This window comes from Podarcis vaucheri, assembly GCF_965113315.1.
Source record: "Podarcis vaucheri genome assembly, chromosome: 15".
Lineage (NCBI taxonomy): Eukaryota > Metazoa > Chordata > Lepidosauria > Squamata > Lacertidae > Podarcis > Podarcis vaucheri.
This window is the reverse complement of record NC_138753.1, coordinates 22,160,206-22,179,120: the sequence shown is the minus strand read 5'-3', so window position 1 is coordinate 22,179,120 and position 18,915 is coordinate 22,160,206. Positions and strand designations below refer to the sequence as shown.

At 43.8% G+C, this 18,915-nt stretch overlaps 1 protein-coding gene across 9 annotated transcripts in view; it reads left to right on the top strand.

Moving 5' to 3' along the window:
- Positions 1-18,915, top strand: part of GRAMD1B (GRAM domain containing 1B) — a 216,095-nt gene that overhangs the window by 147,635 nt on the left and 49,545 nt on the right. For 8 of the 9 annotated variants that reach the window (XM_082200951.1, XM_082200950.1, XM_082200952.1 and 5 more), the window contains 2 exons: positions 6,770-6,980; positions 17,388-17,408. In XM_082200951.1, the coding sequence (XP_082057077.1) occupies positions 6,770-6,980; positions 17,388-17,408 (232 nt within the window). The remainder of the gene's footprint in view (positions 1-6,769; positions 6,981-17,387; positions 17,409-18,915) is intronic. The other variant, XM_082200953.1, reaches the window with a different exon arrangement.

Genomic DNA, 18,915 nt, shown 5'->3' with positions numbered 1-18,915 from the left:
CAGCGCTGAGCGCGGGAGAGAACCACACCAGACCAGACCAGGCAGCAGCAAGAAGAAGCTGGCAGCGGCGGCAGGTTAGGGGTTAGGGGGCGCAAATTACTTGCCTTGGCCCGGGTGCTGACAACCCACGCTATGCCGCTGCAGGATAGTAAATGAAAGGAGTGCAAAGTAAATGGAGTTGACCCCGCTTGCTCAACACTGAAGATCACCGTGTCTTCTTTTAGCCTGTGAAAGTTGATCCCGGTTGAACTGCAGGTAGATGTTGTCAGATGCTTGCTGCATCTCCCTGCTCCGGGAAAGACAATCTCTCTCCTGCCACCCACACCCTATCCCTAGCAGGATGTAACACCCTCCAACATACATGAGAGTGTCCTCAGGAAACTCATAAACATTACATGATGCAAAGAGAAAAAAGGATTTGGCTGTCTGTTCCATTGCTGTCTGTACAAGCTGCCACCACTGCGTAGCTGTCATGGCAAGCTGGCTAAAGGCAGGCCAGTTCCCCAAGAAATGGAGAGCTGTTGGAGGCAATAAAACTAGGCTGTTGTTTTACACAGATATTTTGAAATACAGTTTTGAGTTCTGATGAGTTGTGAGTCAAATTATCTCAAGCTGCAGCGGGATTCCACCTCTGGCTAATATTTTAAAGCTCCGCCCCCACTCCCCGGCTTGGTAATGTCTTCAAATATCCCAGCTGATGCTGTTAGGTATATGCTATTGTTGTGAATCAAAGATCCCATGTTAATGTATTGAAAATTGCAAAAGAGGAAATTACGTCCAAATTGCAAGCTAGTTTTACCAGGAGTTGCAGAACATGAAATGCAGAGCTTTCTTGATATGTAGAAATAGGGGTGATTTTGGGTTGCACCGTTCATTAAGAACTGATGCCAGTGTTTGAAACTTCCATTGTTCTAGGCACATTTTGTGACTGGGAATTTCATTAGCGCAATCAGTTTCTGAGCTCTGGCCCAAGACTTCAGATTAAAACTGCAGAGTGGAAGGAAAGGAAGACCTTTTTCTGCCCTCCCCACTTCCAGCTACTCTTTGAAGACTGGAGAAGAAACCCTCTTAAGAATATTAGGGGGGGGGGAGGCAGGTGAAGGATTACAGCACGTGAAAAATGAACATAATATTTTAGCTGTAGTTCACTCATTTTCAGCTTTGTACTGTATTCTTGTTATAAAAAACCTGCGCCTAGACATTCCGTTGTTGCAGCCATAACCTAGGTTTAAAGTACTATTTAGTTCCTAGTTTTCATATCTCAGTTTCTAACACTGGTGCTTAGGAAGTGATATCAGTTTGCATGCTCTTTATGCCAACAGTCATTAGTCTAACAAGACTTATTTCCTTACTAATTTTGAGTTACCTTCTGGGATCACTATAGTGCACCTGGAAACAGAGAGCTATTGCTATATTGATCATAGATGCACTAACTGTTGCAGCAAGAAAGGAGGATATTCTGAGAGAGTTTGCATACAGATGTGTGTGGTTTTCAATTTGGAATAATTAACTTCCTGTCCTTTTGAAGAGGCAAGAACTATGTGCTGCAGAAATAACAGCTTGTAAAGATCCCTCTTACTTTCAATACTGTAGCTAAGAATTGCTGTTGTATTTTCAGAGACCCTTTCAGCAGACTCCACATTCTTATTGGGAAGTTTCTACCACTGTATCTAAAGCAGGGTTTCCCATACTTGGGTCTCCACTTTTTTTGGGACTACAATTCCCATCATCCTTGACTACTGGTCCTGCTAGCTAGAGATGATGGGAGTTGTAGTCCAGCAACAGCTGGAGACCCAAGTTTGGGAAACTCTGATCTAAAGCCAAAGAAATCATTTTATTGTTTTTAACATCTTTGCAAGCCTGAGCTCATTCTGAGCTTTAGCCCCCTTGACATTCACCCTGCAACTGTTGGCTACTCTTGTATACTCCTTTGTGATTTTCCATTTCTTGCATTTCTTATAGATGCCCTTATTAAATCTCAGCTCATCTGTAAGCTCCTTTTGCAGCCATACTGGTTTCTTGAGATGCCTCTCATTTTTCTTTCTTGTCTGCATTTGGGCCTTCAGTATTGCACCGTAAAAGAAAACCCTATCTTGGACTCCTTTCTCTTTTAGTATTTCTGACTCCGGGATCTCACCCAGTTGTTCCTTAAGCTGTTTGAACTTGGCCTTAAAGTCCAGAGTGCATGTCTGACTACACTCAGCTTTCCCTTGCCTCTGTATCCTGAAACCCAGGAAGACATGATCACTTGCTCCCAAGTTTCCCAGTACTTCCACTTCATCAATAAATTCCTCCCTGTTTGTGAGGACCATGTCCAAGATAGATGATCCCCTAGTTGCTTCTTCCAACTTCTGGGAAATGAAATTGTCAGTGAGGCAATTGAAGAATTTGTTGGAGGATTTGAATGTGAAATGAAATTTGGCTGTGTCACCTGCCATAATTTAGAGGAAAGGCAAGTGAGAGGTGACATGATAGAAGTTTATAAAGTTAAAGTACGACATGGATCAAGTGGCTGGAGAAGACCTTTTCTCCTGATGAAGCTGAATGTTGGAATATTCAGCAGAGACAACAGAAAGTACTTCTTTGTACAACTATGAAACTCATTCCCACAGGAGGCTGTGGTGGCTACCAGTATCCCTGAAGGAGCGTCTCCACCCCCATCATTCTGCCCGGACACTGAGGTCCATCTCCGAGGGCCTTCTGGAGGTTCCCTCACTGCAAGAAGTGAGGTTACAGGGAACTAAGCAAAGGGCCTTCTCGGTAGTGGTGCCCACCCTGTGGACCACCCTCCCATCAGATGTCAAGGAAATAAACAATTATCTGACTTTCAGAAGACATCTGAAGGCAGCCCTGTTTAGGGAAGTTTTTAAATGTTTGATGTTTGTTGTGTTTTAATATTCTGTTGGGAGCTGCCCAGAGTGGCTGGGGAAACCTAGCCAGATGGGCAGGGTATAAATAATAAATTATTATTATTATACCAAGTTGGATGACTTTAAAAGAGGATTGGACCAATTCATGAAGGGCAAGGCTATCAGTGGCTACAATGGCTGTGTTCTATGTCAACTGTCAGAGGCTTAATGTCTCTGAATGCCAGTTTCTGGAAGCCACAGGACATGAGAGTACCGCTGCACATATGACCAGTTTGCAGGCTTATACCAGGCATCTGGTTGGGCACTGTGAGAACAGGATGCTGGACTATATGAGCCATCGCCCTGATCCAGCAGGGCTCTTCTTATATTCTTCAGGACTGCTTGATGCCTTGCAGGTATAGCAGGTAGACCGTGGGAGAAGCTTTGCTATGCTGCAAGGATTGCCTCTTACCGCTGCAGGGCTCAGGAGCAAGCTGCCCTCTTTCCCTTTCTAATGAGTGGCACCCTAATGAACTGGTAAAAAGTAGGTTGTCCTCCATACAGCACTCTTGGAAATATTTAACAATATCTGATGGTCAAATAGTAAGCAGTTGATTGATTAGTCTGCTAGTATTAGAGAAGAGAGTCCAGGTTATTTAAACTCACCAGTGGGAATACAATTGGGATTTAAATTTAGTGAATCGTCATTGAGATGAATCGACATTGGGATTTAAATTTAGTGAATCGTCACAGGAACCCTACTGTTTTCTGACTTTGTTTGAGTGGCTGCTATTTACTTACTACTGGTGTATATCCACCAAATGTATATTCCTGACTGGTGGAACAATATATTGTGATATTCAGTATTAACAGCCTTGCTTAGAAACCTTTTGAAATCCTGAAGACAAATGTTTCAAACATTATACGTACTGTTAATAGCCTCATTCCCTTATTCCCTGGCAGAACTGTAGCATTTGAATGGAAACTATATTCATGCAGCAGTAGAAGACAAAAGGCTCTAAAACTCATGCAGTTTTCAAGCTTTCTACTGCAATCGTGATGTCCAGGATCACACACACACAAGTTGCAATCATTCGTTTTTGCCACTAGTCCTGCAGCCTAAAGTTGTTCTCGTAAACTTGTATGTTGTGTATCCGTTGCAGTGTTGTGTTTCCAACAAACTTATCCAGATTGCTTAGGGGGTCATCTGGGGTTTTCAACAGCCTTTGGCCAGTTAGTTTTAATAAAGTTTTATTATATATATATTTTTTCTAAAGTGGGTCAAGCTGTTTTGTCATTTCAAGCGTGGATTCCTGGTTCCTTTGCAAACCCTGGTTACTATGGGAACAACAGAAGGCATTTGTCATGGCTGTTCTTGGGTCAGATTCAAAACTCTGGGATTGAACAGGAACAGCAAAGGTTTTTGAAAGATTTGGGGTGGGGATTGAGAAAGGAGGCAAATCAGAATTGTCACACATGCCAAAGAGTGTTCTTGCTCTCTTCTGTTGTCCAGCAGAAAACTTGATATTCATGTGTCATAAACGGCTGCGAAACTTTTCCACTGAAGGGTAAGAATATTAGATCATTTGTCAGAAAATCATGAATTTTGTGTTGCTTCCAGCAACCTTACTACTGATATATAGTGGGAAAACACTGCCTCTAAAAATGTGGAGGTTCCATAGAATCATAGAATTGTAGAGTTGGAAGGGACCATAAGGGACATCTAGTCCAGCCCCTGCAATGCAGGAATCTTTTGCCACAAGCACCTTGTTGGCCACCATGAGAACAGGATGCTGGACTAGAGGGGCCATTGGCCTAATCCAGGCTCTTCTTATGTTCCTAAAGCTCTCTTCCTTCCTACCTTCATCAAAACAGGGAATACTACTTGTCAGGGCACACTGGCTTCTTAGAGCAGCAGTTATGTTTTCCAGTTGTCTGGCTGGTCTCCACTCTGCAGGACACAATATCTGTAATGACTGTGCCACGCACAAACTTTGGAGAGTTTGTATTGAAGGGCAAATCTCTGTTAATTCATTGATGAAAATACCAAATACTGCAGCAGATGGTGTTCAGTAAGATCCCTGAAAACCAGAATAGTATAGCATTGCAGGAGATGTGGGTTTTAATACATACTTGGACATGGAGGAAACCATATGGCATTGTTAAAGTCGATCTTTCAGCCTCTACCTTACAGGACTAGCATGAGGATGAAAGAAGACAAGGAAGGGTGTATATTAGGGGAGGGAAAGAAAGCTAAGGAACCTTTAAGGAACTGCGTAGGGCTGCAATGGAAGTACCACATGCCATGTAGAAATGTCTCACGCTGAAGTCCTGTCTTTGGTATAACATGAGCAATCACCCATTCACACTATAACCTTCAGTTAATGAGCAGCAATGTAAACCAGCTCAGTTTCGTGGGACTGTTACTGTTTTCAGTGAGGCTTCCTACCATAAAGTAGCCAGAAGATTCATGCAAAAAGTGATTTGCCAAAGGATTTCTGTCATTTCCCAGACCTGCATTTGGTTGGTCAGATTTCAAACACGTGCCTGGAGAATGAAATGATGAGTGAGAATGCCAAGAAGAGCACCCCCCAACACTGAAGTAAAATGAAGTAAATAATTGCAGATATTCCAACTGAAAATATGTCCATAAAATACATTAAAAAACATTTATAACTGCCACTTGGTTGCATTTGTATTTACAAAGAGCAATTTCGTAAACTTACAATGCATCTTGCCAGTTGCAAAAAAAGTAATAGAAGTCATTCATATATATATATATATATATATATATATATATATATATATGCAGGTTTTGGTGTCTTCGGGTGTCTTCCCGTGTAAGAGTCGGGGTGTCTGTGCGACGTTTCGACGAGGTCTCACTCGTCATCTTCAGGCTGGTGCTTTCGGCTTCTTGTTACTGGAACAGAGCAGAGTCTGGTGTTTGAGTTCCTATAAATACTGTTGAGGGGTGCCGAAAGCACCAGCCTGAAGATGACGAGTGAGACCTCGTCGAAACGTCGCACAGACACCCCGACTCTTACACGGGAAGACACCCGAAGACACCAAAACCTGCATTCCTGTACCCGTGAAAATCTACGAAAGCAAATATATATATATATATATATATATATATATGCAGGTTTTGGTGTCTTCGGGTGTCTTCCCGTGTAAGAGTCGGGGTGTCTGTGCGACGTTTCGACGAGTTCCAGTAACAAGAAGCCGAAAGCACCAGCCTGAAGATGACGAGTGAGACCTCGTCGAAACGTCGCACAGACACCCCGACTCTTACACGGGAAGACACCCGAAGACACCAAAACCTGCATTCCTGTACCCGTGAAAATCTACGAAAGCATATATATATATATATATATATATATATATATATATATATATATCACACACACACACCCATCACTAAAGTGAGTTTGCACATCACTAATGTCACACAAAAGTGATTAAGTACATAGCTGCTGAATGCGGTCTGACCACCCTTAAGTGGTGATGTTGATAACTGCAACTTCTCACCACCACCTCCCCTTTTTTACTTCTTGGACTCATGTGGTTAGACACCCTACTTTAGGAAACCCTGAGGGTGTTTTTTTGGGGGGGAGGAGCAGTTGTAGACTAGAGGTGGGGAACCCGTGGCCCTCTATATGTTGCTGAACTCCAGTTCCCACGAGCCTCTGTGAGCATGGCCGATGGTCAAGGAAGATGGAGTTGTTGTACTACAATTTATGGAGGCCCACAGTTCTTCTGCCTCCGAGGAAGAGGATGGAGCCTCTCCTTCCAGAAGCCACATCTGATAGCTCCTGTCTCTGTGTTCCTTTTAGAGCCCCCAGGTGGCACGTTGCAGACACCATGCTTATACCTGTGCTTTGTCATGTTATTGACTTGGCTCTCCTTTCCTCCCCCTTCAGCACTGCCAGTAACTCAAATCGCAGCAGTCCTGCTTGCTCCCCTATCCTGCGCAAACGCTCCCGGTCTCCAACGCCACAGGACCCCCAAGGAGACACCATGGTGGAGAAAGGCTCAGACCACTCTTCAGACAAATCCCCTTCCACGCCAGAACAAGGCGTGCAACGTAGCTGTTCCTCTCAGTCGGGTCGTAGCGGGGCCAAGAATTCCAAGGTGAGTCTGTTCACAAATAGTTTGCGTTCTCTCTCTCTCTCTGTTGTGTACTCATATTGTATAGTATGGGGAGAATGACCACTTGCATCCTTCCTCTTTACACCTGCTTCCCAATTATTTTTGTTGACTCACTTCAACTAGATCCTAACTTTGCCCTCTGATAGAAACCAAACCAAACTGGTTGGCGCTTGAGTAGGGCTCATTTGACAGTTTTCTTAGTTGTCTTCCTACTATCGAATATCCATGCGCGCACACACAGAAATTTGTGGCCCTGAAAAACTTTTAATAGTAGTCATGGGCTAATGTTTTAAAACTACTAAGGTCCCCAATATCGATGTGAGTTCCAGGACTTCTGAATATGGGAAGCATTAGGTTTGCTAGCTAGATTGCACAGCTTTTCTGAACCACAAATTCAAAAGGGTCAAAGGACATTATAGTGAATGATACTTGCCTAGCCTGGGCAGCAGTTGTGTGTACTTGGTTGTGAGTCCTAGAAACATTTGCAACATGTAGAGGTTCTCTTTGCAAAAAAAGAGTGCATTTTGAAAGGGTTCTTTGAACGTTAAGAGCATAAGAAGTGCCCTGTTGGATCTATCCAATTCAACGTCCTATGTCCCATAGTGGTCAGCCAGATGGTTATGTGAAACCCCAAAACAGAAATGAAAGAAATAGCCCTTTCTCACTGATGTTCTTCTGTAACTAGTATTCAGAGGCAGAGTGCCTCTGTTCTTGGATGTAACATACAGTCACCATAACTAGAAGCCTTACCCTCCATGAATTTGTCTTAATTCCTGTTAAAACACATTTAAGTTGGTGGCTACACCTTTTGCTAGTGAGTTCTATAAGCTAGCTATGCACTGTAGAAAGTTTGGAAGTCTGTGGAGGTGTCATTTCTGAAAATCAAGTCTCCACCAAGAAGTCACAGCATAGCTCAAGAACTAAGACCACACTGCTCTTCCCTGGACTCTTCTGCAGTCTGGTAGTCAGATTCACATCATGGTCATTCCAAATTCATATCAGGCTTCCTACAGCTTCTGTAGGCTGCAAACGCCACACTGGTTCTGGATTGCCTGGCCCACACTCTGCATAAAAAGCTCATTTTCTGTCACCCGAAGACAGATATTCAATCAAGAATGTGGCAGGATTTATAAGACAGCTACTGCTCCTGAGAGGTGTTCTTTTTATTATGAGCAACATGTGTGAAAAGAACAGATACCTATCTTAAGGTTCCAGCTGCTGAGCCCCCCTCCCTTCCCAAACACATACCTTAATTTTAATTATTTCTAGCTCTTTATTGCTTCAGTCAGTGAGGCCTTATAAAAACCCAGATCGGCATGCCTTGAATGAACAGAGCAGGATATTGCAGTAGGTAGTTGAAAGTTCCTGCTGGAGGAAAATATGCCTGTGGGGATTTAATTTGCAAAGATGAAGTGCCAGACAGCTGTCTGTTTTTCGAGTGTCGGGCTGTGTGAAACAAGCTAGCAGTTTGTTCATAGCGGAGTCATCAGTTTCTAAAGAAGCCCACCTTCCTCCATTATCCTTGATGGCTGCTGTTGGGGGCTCAGCAGACAGCCATGGGTTCACTGATTTGCCCAGAACCCAAATTCCTTTCCCCTCCAAATGGAGAACTTTCAAGGGAGGGAGAAAACTTCGTTGTCTGCGGAAGCTGGCTTTCCTGCTGCTGCTCTGTTGTGCCTGATCATAGCGAAGGGACCCACCGGTCAGAAAACACGACATAAAAAGAGCTCTGCTGGATCAGGCCAGTGACCCAGATGCCGCAAAGGGGAAACCTGTAAGCAGGACCCAGGCACAAGAACAGTCTCCCTTCCTGCAGTTTCCAGCAACTGGTATCCAAAAGCATTGTTTCCTCCAACTGCAGAAGCAGATCTTAGCCGTTGTGGTTGGTAGCCATCAATAGCCCTTTCCTCCATGAATTTGTCTTGATACTCTTTTAAAGGCACCCAAGTTGGTGGCCATTCCTGCCTCCTGCAGGAGTGAGTTCCATAGTTTAAATATGATCCATAGTTTAAATATGTCTTTCTGAACTCTGAAAGGGAAGGGGGTGCATTTCCTGTTTGTTTTGAGTTTGCTTCTCCTGAATTGTGTGTATAACTTCATTTATTTCCTTTCCTGCATGCTTTTTTCTGCATCTTTCTTTTTTTCTCTTTCCTTTTAAGTCACACAAGCGCCTCTCCAAAGTAAGCCTTCTTTCTAATCTCTGCTACCCTGCTATAGAATTGATCTTTGGTTCTTGGGAACCACCTGTGTGCTGTTGTGAAATCCTTCCCCCCTTAAGGCATCCTCCAAGTATCTCTGTGGGAATGTCGGTAGCTGCTTTCTTCCCCCACCTACACCCCTTTGCTTTTGAGCCTTTCAGCTGGGTTTTCCTTGAAGTTCCTGGCAGTTCATGGAGACTCATACAAAAAATATTTTTTCAGAGGTTGGCCTGTGATGTTGTGGTGGCCACTGGTTATGAAGGCTCATTTACCCAGGCACTTCTATTTAGCCACCTTGATACCCGTGAGCTGTTTTTAAAAATCCAATGGAACCCTGAGATTCCCATACATCCCAGCAAGACACTTAAACTGACCTATCAGCTCTTGTAGGTTTTTCAAATATTCTGGGTCCCTATGGCATAGCTCACCATATTTGGAACCAGGGGTGGAACTTGAACCCTCTACTTACCCCCCCTCTCCTCCTGCCAATTGCTGGACTCAATATTGAGCATTGAGTGTTATTTTTCATTCAGAGATCTTAACATGTGGGCCATAGCTTGCCCACCTAGAAAAATACTTTGCTTCTTCTGTGCCACCCTGGATCCCCCCCCCGATGCTGCCACTGCTTGAAATAAAGATTTGTGCCCAGTGACTTCAAAGAAATCCAGCTTTTACCCACACAACCACCTCCCTGCCCAAGTGATATGCTGATTGTGTGCCCCTATGCAATCCTGGGAATTCATGGGCTGCATTCATGTGACAGTTTCTTCTATTTTCATGATTTTTCTCTGTGTTAATTTCCACATTATATTTGAGCTTTTAGATACTTCATAGATCATGAGTTGGAAGGGACCCTGCAATACAGATATGCAGCTGTCCCACACCGGGATCAAACTTGCAACAATCCACATCCAGAACTATGGTGGAATTTAGCGCACGTGTAGCAAAATTCCATATTGTTTGCAAATGGATTCCCACCCCCTCCCAGAAGCAAATAACATGGAAATGAGCCCTAAACTTGCAGAATATAGTTCTTGAAATGGCCTTTAGCTCACGTGAAAGCTCAAATGCAATGTGGAACTTAACAGTTAGGGAAAAGTTGTGAAAAGGGAATAAACTGCTGTGTGAATGCAGCCTACGAAAGATAATTTTCAAGTTTATGTTTTCTTTTGGAGTTGTTATTCCACAGAGGGGTACCAGAGAAGTTTCTGGGTGGTTTTTTTTTTTTTGGGGGGGGGGGAGACAGGACAGCGGCTAGAACCATATCTTGTCGAGCCTGCTATAATGTTCCAATCTTTGTCAATCTCAACCTTGCTCAGCTGTTGACCCTTTTTCGTGTGCAGTGGAGCAACAGGGGTGCTTGTCTGTTCCATCCCCTATACAGGAAAATAAGCTACTGGTTTCAGGACCTCAGGTGTGCTGCTATAGGTTTGCTTCTCCCAATCCTCCTCTATTTCACCCAATCCTCCACTATTTTTTTGAGGACGTATAGCACGAAATGGGCCTATGTGCATATAGCTGTATGAGTCAGATCTGCACATTGCTTCACGTATGACGGAGGCGTGGGGGTTTCCACATCAATAAGCGGTCGAGGGGCATGCATGAACCAGAACTTTGACTTCAGTGACAAGTAGGCTGCGTACCAATTGGTGGGTTTAGCAAAAGTGGGTGTGGCCAGACAGACCACTCCCCATTCAGGCAAGAAAGGGGTATCATCAGAACACACTCTAGCCCCTTAAAAGCTCTAGAGGAGGTCACAGGCAGTGTCGGAAATTAGCCAAGTGCCAGCTGTATTTTGTACCTGGCTTTCAACCACTTGAGACCAAGTGAAGATGCCTGGGTGCCAGGATGGCACTTGAAATTTCCACCATCTGGAGGCGCATGCCTGGGGATCATTGGATCTGGACTTAATACCACATCCTGGAGAATTCTATCAGTTATATTTTATCTGCTCAATCAGAATGAATTTCAGGAACCAAAATGCTTTTTCTGTGCAGCCTGAGCAGGAGCAGGCACCATTGAGAAAAAGAGGTCAGAGGACACCAATATATTTGTGAACTGTCCCTGGATAAAATGACATTTCTTCTTTAAGTTCTCAAAGTTCTTAACCTAGCTCAAGGTTGTCATCTGAACTAGCCAGATCTTTAACTGATAATCAATCACAGTCAGTCCACACTGTCACAGTTCTTCCTAGACATGTTTCTTAATCCCTCTTTGGGTCAGGAATCTGAGATAAATTTGAGAAGGGTCCGAGGTTGACAATAAGAACATTACCCTCCCCCGAGTCCTGCTGTGCATCTCTACTGCCTCTTTCCTTTCACATCTTAGACATTCTCTGCTTTCTCAAAGATACGGGTTTAGGTTCAGATGAGACTTTTGAACTTGTAACTTTTTGACGTTTGTGGGTCCTGCCTTTCTGCAACCTTTGCCCTTTTATTGCATCTGCTGCTATGACACAGCTTTGCCGTTAGAGGGAGCTGCCCCCCCGCTGTCATTCCTCAGCACATGTCCTCAAGGCAAAATGTATACAGTGCTGTACTCACTTGGAAATCGCAGACTGCTCGCACACCATCCATTTACAACATTTAAAGCACATTAGTTCTCCCAAAGAATATTGTAGTTTGCTACAGGTGCTGGGAACTGAAGCTATGTGAGGGGCAAACTACCCTTCCTAAGATTCTTTGCAGAAGTCCATGTGCTTTTAAATGGATTGTGTTTATGCAGCCACCCAAGGCAGTTTGCTTCTTATTTCCTATATGTTTGAAGAAAAAGTGTTTTTTGAGTCAACTCCAAGGAATATATCTTTTGAGAGGGTTAGGTCAGATGCCTAAATGTGCATCTAAGATGCAACTACAAATCACATCTTCCAATCTGGCTGCAAATTTTTAAGGCACACATGCTTGTTGCCTTGCTCTTAGAGCAGGGAATTCTTGCTTTCCTAGCACAGGAAAAGGATTGGCTCTTTTTCTTCAAACTATAGAGAACCTTCTTACTCCAAAAAACAAAAACAAAAACACACAAACACAATCATAACAATGCAGAGTGGTGTTTATTTCAAGGGCAATTCCCCCCCCCCCCCGTGTTCAAAATAATTTAGGTTGTGGGGGAGAGGTAATGGTCCCTTACGGTGCAGAAACAGAACCTTGCATCCTCATGCGGCAACTTTGAGCTGTGTTTCTTAATTTGAATTGTTGGGCACCAAACGTGTCGCCCTGGAAAGTGCCACCTGATCCTTTTGTGTCCAGATCTCCCAATGCCTTTGCCTCAGCCCGTGTGCTTTACTCATTATACTGCTCATATCACTACTAAACTTTGTTTGTTGTGCCCTGTCAAAGCACTATGCAATTGGTTATCATTGATCAGGAAAGCTGCTACTTTTTATTATTTTAGAGCTGGAACTGAGAAATAGGTGTTTGGCCAAGTTGCTAGGATTTGAGAATAGTTCTTCCGGGTCCAAGTAATCTGTTGGGTGCAGGACTGACCCTAACCATAGGGGCTTCCTAGGAGCTTTCCCACCTTTCCCTTTGCCCCCTTTCTTTCCACTATCATGTCTGGCTGACCCACCCAACCCATTTTGCCAGCCCAGAATGATAGGCTGGGGTTGCTACAAGCCTTAGAAGATGAAATTTCCTCTGGGTTAATCCTCTGCCTCTTCCACCCTCTCTCTGTGACAGCACAATGGTTCTGGTAGGATAAAGGGTAACTGGAATCAGCAGCTGTGCTTAGTAGAGGGGAGAGTAAGAAACCTGCATTGGCTATTTCTTACATGCCCTTTCTGTTGCCAGGAATAATGGCTGGTCCTGAGGACTGTCCTAGTAACCGAAAGGAGTGCTCTCTGGCTCTTTGGCCAAAAGTATCCAACAGGCAGGGTGGGTCTATTGCAACCTCATCAGAAGTGGGCTTCTGTTTTGGCTATAATTGAGCAATGAGGGCAATATCATGGCTAACACATAAAAGTGTCTATGCTAAGCAAATGAACGAGTGCGCAGAATTAGGCATGGCTTAACTTGGGGGCTTGTTTACACGATCAGAAATACCTAAAGATGTCTCAGCGGTTTAAGCCAGGTTAGTTATTGTGAATCAGTACCACCTGCCGTCGTGGGAGAGCAATACTGGCATAATACTACACCTGTTCTTCTGGAGCAAAGCACTTGATCTGGCAGCGCCAACAGCGATGTCCACATGAAGTCATTTGCTGCTGAAGTTGCTGTGAGGGTACACTGCTGCTGTGTGAGAACACAGATGCCAGCCCATCTCTATATTTTTGAGATCACTGAGCACTATGCTTTCCTATGTCTATTAGAGATGGCAACTTTCCTACTTGTTATTGTACGATGAAAGGGAAGCAATACACAGGAACCATGGATCTTGCCAGCCTTGCTGACTCCCTTCTCACCAATCTCCAATTTGCCACTCAAAGTGGTACACAAATGAAGCATGTTAATGGAGGAGATATATCTGCATCACACAGCTGTAGAGGATATTACCCACTGTGGCTCTACCCAATGCAGAGCTCGCCTGTCCTTTACAGTCTGCTCAGTTACAGGCAGCTGGGTTGAGGTTCTGCAGCTTGTGGCCATGATAGCTGCTTCTACCTTCCCTTTGGGAGTCCTAGTTGTAGACCTGTGTGGAGTGGCATAGCTTTGCATTGTTACCGCAATATGCCAGCATAGCTTTGTAGGTGACTTGTTTGCATCCCCTCCTTTTGCCCTGTGTGCAGGTATTATCCCTCTAAAATCCCTTATATATTTCTGTTTCCTTTTCTTTCCGTTCTAATGTTTCATGATTTTCTTTTTCCAGTATGACAGATTAAACCTGATCAAAGTAAGAACTTGACTCTCTCTCTGTCTTGTTTTCTTTCTTACCTACCTACCTACCTGCTGGTTCTCTGCTATTTCTTCCTTTAGCCTGTCACTTTGTCACCCTTTGTGATGATGATGATGTAAAACAAGGGGTCTGGAATCGAATTAGAAAGCCACATAACTGTGTGGAAGGGGAGTAGTATGGTAGGTTCTCTGAGTGAGATTCAACAAAGTTGTGTGTGCAGAATGAGGTCCGCTCATGCTATGGGTCTTTTCTCCTTCTCCTCCCCTTGCATGCCCCCCAACATCTTCTAAATTTGCTCTGGGTATTTGGAGGATAAACCAAAACAGGTTTAGGGGGTGCACAGGGGAAGGAGAGGAGGAGAAAAGTCCTCTTTCATAAGTGGACCTCATTCTGCACATGCATACACTGCTTTGCCCTATGTTGAGTTCCATCTTCTGTGTCCAAAAGTAATTCTGGCAGGTGTTTCCAAGAACTTCCCTGGGACTCAGGGACTGCTAAACTCTTTTGGATTTTACTCTTCTCCCCTTCACATGCTTTTGCTTCCACTCTCAGGACAGAGAGATAGCTGCGTGGTTTTCCTTGTAGTGAACCCATTTCAACCTCCATTATCATTTTAGTTGCCCCTTTCTCTTCCTTCCCCAACTTTACAGGTTTATTTGTTTTTTTGGTCAGCACTGTATGTGGCATTCTAACAGTAGGCATACCATAAAATCTTATTACTTAAAAAAATAAATAAATACTGAGAACATTTATATCCCACCCTTTCCCCAGAATAAGGCAACTACAAACAAAGTCCTTCAAACTACAATTTAGTGTGTGTGTGTGTGTGTGTGAGAGAGAGAGAGAGAGAGAGAGAGAGAGAGAGAGAGTGCAACTGCAAAAACATCCAATTAAAGTCTGCCAGCTAAAAAGGAAAGGTTCCTGTTTCCCTACACACACACACACACACACACACACACACACACCCTTGGGGTCATGTCAGTAAAGAGAAAGCATGGGAAAGCTCCCAAAGGAAGAAATTCAGAGTTAAGGTGCAGCCACTAAAAAAGCCCTAGGTGCCAATGAGATCTTAAATACCTAAGCAGATGGTCTTTCAAGTGTCCCAGTCCTATATAATTTAGAGCAGGGGTCAGCAAACTTTTTCAGCAGGGGGCTGGTCCGCTGTCCCTCAGATCTTGTGGGGGGCCAGACTATATTTTTTTTTTGGGGGGGGGGAAATGAACGAATTCCTATGCCCCACAAATAATCCCTAGATCCATTTTAAATAAAAGGACACATTCTACTCATGTAAAAACACGCTGATTCCCGGACTGTCCGTGGCCTGGATTTAGAAGGCGATTGGGCCGGATCTGGCCCCCTGGCCTTAGTTTGCCTGCCCATGATTTAGGGCTTTAAAAGTCAAACCACCAATTTGAATTGACCATAGAAAGTGAGTGGAGGCCAGTATATGAAAGTGACTGGAGGCCAGTATTCATTGGAATGAGAGAGTCACATGCTCCCTCTAACCTTCTCCCATCAAGCTTTGGCATTTTGGACCAGCTGCAGTTTGGGAACGCCTTTTAATGGCGGCTCCGTGTAGAGCAGCTCGCAACACTTCACGGGATAAGAAGCCAAAGCATCTTTCGTTGTGACCCCCTCTTGTATCCCAAGGAAATAATGCAGTTGGTGCAGCAGCAGGAGCTGTGTGAGCCCACTCCTGGCAACCGCTGTTGCTTTTGCATTTGCATTTGGGCTCAGATCCAAGTTCACAAGTGCTTCCAAACTGTAGCCTAATGTATTTTCATTCCCTTTCCTAATAATTCCTAGCACTGAACGTGCCTTTTCCACGGTTGGATCACCTTGTGAGCTTTTCACTATGCTTCCTCCCGATTGCTTATGGCAGGAAAAAATAATAATTGTGGCTCTAGGATGGTATATTTTAACTCAATAGAGACTCATTCTAATGCTCACATAAAACTAATGTAATGTCATATTTCAGTTAGAGCAGGCTAATCTTCATGTGGATGCAAATTACCTGAACCACATAGGGTCCATGCTTTATGCAAGCAGACTACCATGAAAATTGTGACCTTCATGGTCTATTCTTCTGCAGCAGCTGAAAGTAAACTATGAGTCGGTCTGGTTGGCCTTTCTGTTGCAGCTGAGGAACCTATAAAAGGACACAATCAAGTCATGAATGAATGAATGAGTGAATGGTGGAAAATTCAGTGCTGAAGGTCCTGCCATTTAAGCTGGCAAAAGTGCAGACTCTGTGTATTTGTTGAGGACCAAAATGCAACAAAACAATGACACTACAAACTGGCTTATAACAAAGCCTGCAGATACTGTAAACATGGAGTGGATAAATGTACAACTTTATCCACTCCATGTACATTTATCGACTCCATGTTTACAGTATCTCCAGGCTTTGTTTTGCACATAGCATCTTAGTATGTTTGTTGCTTGAATGGTTACAGGTCTATCTCTCTTCTAGTTATTATTCTAGTAAATTTGGTTTTAAATTTATAAGCCAGTTTGTAGTGTTGCTGTTTTGTTGCATTATTATTACTGTCACCACATTCGATACTTTGTGTATATACTTTGTTGAGGACCAAACAGGTGTGGGTGGTGTCTGTAGGGGCATTTAAAAGTGTGAATGTTCTGTCCAGCTTCTTGTATACTCCCCAGCCCCACCTTCCACAGCTCGAACCTGCTTATACAGATGTAGTTAATGTAAGGGATTACAGGATCAGGCCTGTTTAAAAAAGTGTGCATCATAAGGTTTGCATCCAGCTAATTTCTGCTCAGAGCTGACCCACTGAAATCAACAAATCTCTTAATGTCTATTAATTCCGGTGGGTTTACTCTTGAGTATGACTAGCGCTGGGGGCAGCCCTAAGTGTCCTCTTAAGGAAGAACCCCCCATTGCTTTATTTTGCTGATGAGAAAAATAAAATGGAGAGAAGTGTCCAAACTTTACCTAGATGAGCATTTATATTACAGCAGCAATTCTAGCTTTACAGGCTTGATTTTCCCTTACATCCCCATGTCTTCCATTGTACAGTTTTGAATTTGATGTGAAAGTCCCAGGAGGATTGCTAATCAATCATTGCTTGGCATTTCCAGGTTAGAAGTGACATACCAAGTATGAATGAGGACGCTCATTTCCTGCTTGTTACAATTTGGCCATTTTGGGATAAGTGCCCGAAATTGTGTTCTGGGACCCTTCACATTCCATGTCGTCTCTAACATTTCCCTCGTCTGGTTTTAGTGGTCATTACCAAAATTTGGTATAATCCTTTCTCTTTAATTCCCCCTTTCTTCACCTAGTGCCAGAACCTCCATACTAACTGATTCTTTTTTTATTTTTATTTTGTCCTTACAGAAAAGCCAGAGTTGGTACAATGTAAGTATCTCAGCTTCCTTTATCCCTTGATGCATGCATGGAAGGAGGGTGGGAAAGAGATAGAGGTGGGATGGGTGAGAAGAGGTTTTAGAGTTACATCGGACATTTGAATTCTGAAATGGGGATGTGGGGCAGATAGATATTGGAGCCAGCAAGAGCATTGGCTTGATAAAGAAAGATTTTTTAGTGGATGGGCAGGTATGTGTGCTGGCCTGCACATCATGGATTTCCTCCTGGCCTTCATTGTAACTTCTGCTGGATCCTAGAAAAGGGTGTGTTTTTTTTGTACCAGAGCAGCCAGATGGCAGAGATGAAAATGGTTTGAGGAATTTGAGGCTGGGGGGGGGGAAGACCTCTTCCTTTAGAATTTGCAGTACCCTGTTTCACTTCCTGCTGGATGTTCTGCCTCCCTCACACTTTGCACAGCAGGACTGATTCCATGCTCCTCTTCCTTGTTTGCACCTGTCATAAGAAGAATCTTCTGATTCTTCCTCTCTCCTCAGGTTGAGCTCTGTGTGGACATGCCCCAAAGTTATTAGATAGGCATCACTAAAGACATCAATTCCTTTGTACCATGAGCGCTTGATTTGTCTTTCTGGAGAACTCTGGCTGTAAATTAGCCGGAAGCATTTCTGTGCTTCTTTTTCTTTTTGTGAGTTTCCAGGCCATATTCCTGGATTGTGGTCTGATCCCTTGCTGGACAGATTCTCTGATGGGAATACTCCCTTGTATGCTTCCATCTGGAGCTTGTATATGCTTTTAAGACAGGGTTGGCTAACGGCAACCTGTGACCTTCTAGATGTTGCTAGACTACATTTCCCATAATCTCTGACCATTGACTAGAGTTGATGAGAGCGGAAGTCCAGTGATATGTGCAGGGCTTCAGATTTGGCACCCCTGTTTTAAGGGCCCAGAGGCAGGCTTCCTCCGCATATATGCCAAGCTAATAACATTTGACATGCTCTTTCCTCATCCTCTTGAGAATCTAGATGCCCCATTTTGGTTTTCTGATATCTGATTTTAGGGATGTACGGTATATCAGCTTCCTTCCACCTTTAACGTCCTTGGAGTGGGGAGTGGACAATGTGTGACCCTCCAGACACTTCTGAGCTATAGCTCCTATCATCCTTAACCATTAGCTTTGCTGACTGGGGCTGGGGAAGTTGGTCCAACATAAGGAAGGCCACAGGTTTCCCCTGCCTCACTTAATTCCTTCCCATCCATTATCACCATAGAATCTCTGATGCAGGGAAAGAAATGCAGACATTCAGTATTGGTTCCTCCCACCATAAAAACCAGGTGCTCTCTTTTTCCAGTCCTCTTTCCAGCGCCCTTGACTAAAGACCATGCAATGCTGACACAGAGTGATGTGAATGATGCAAAGATGCCTTAGGTCTGCAGCTGGGGCAGCCTTGAAAATATGTCAGTATAGTCTCAGCTCTCTGAAACGCATAATCCCTTATGCCGAACCAGAGGAAGCTACTGAACACAGACACTCAATGTTCTG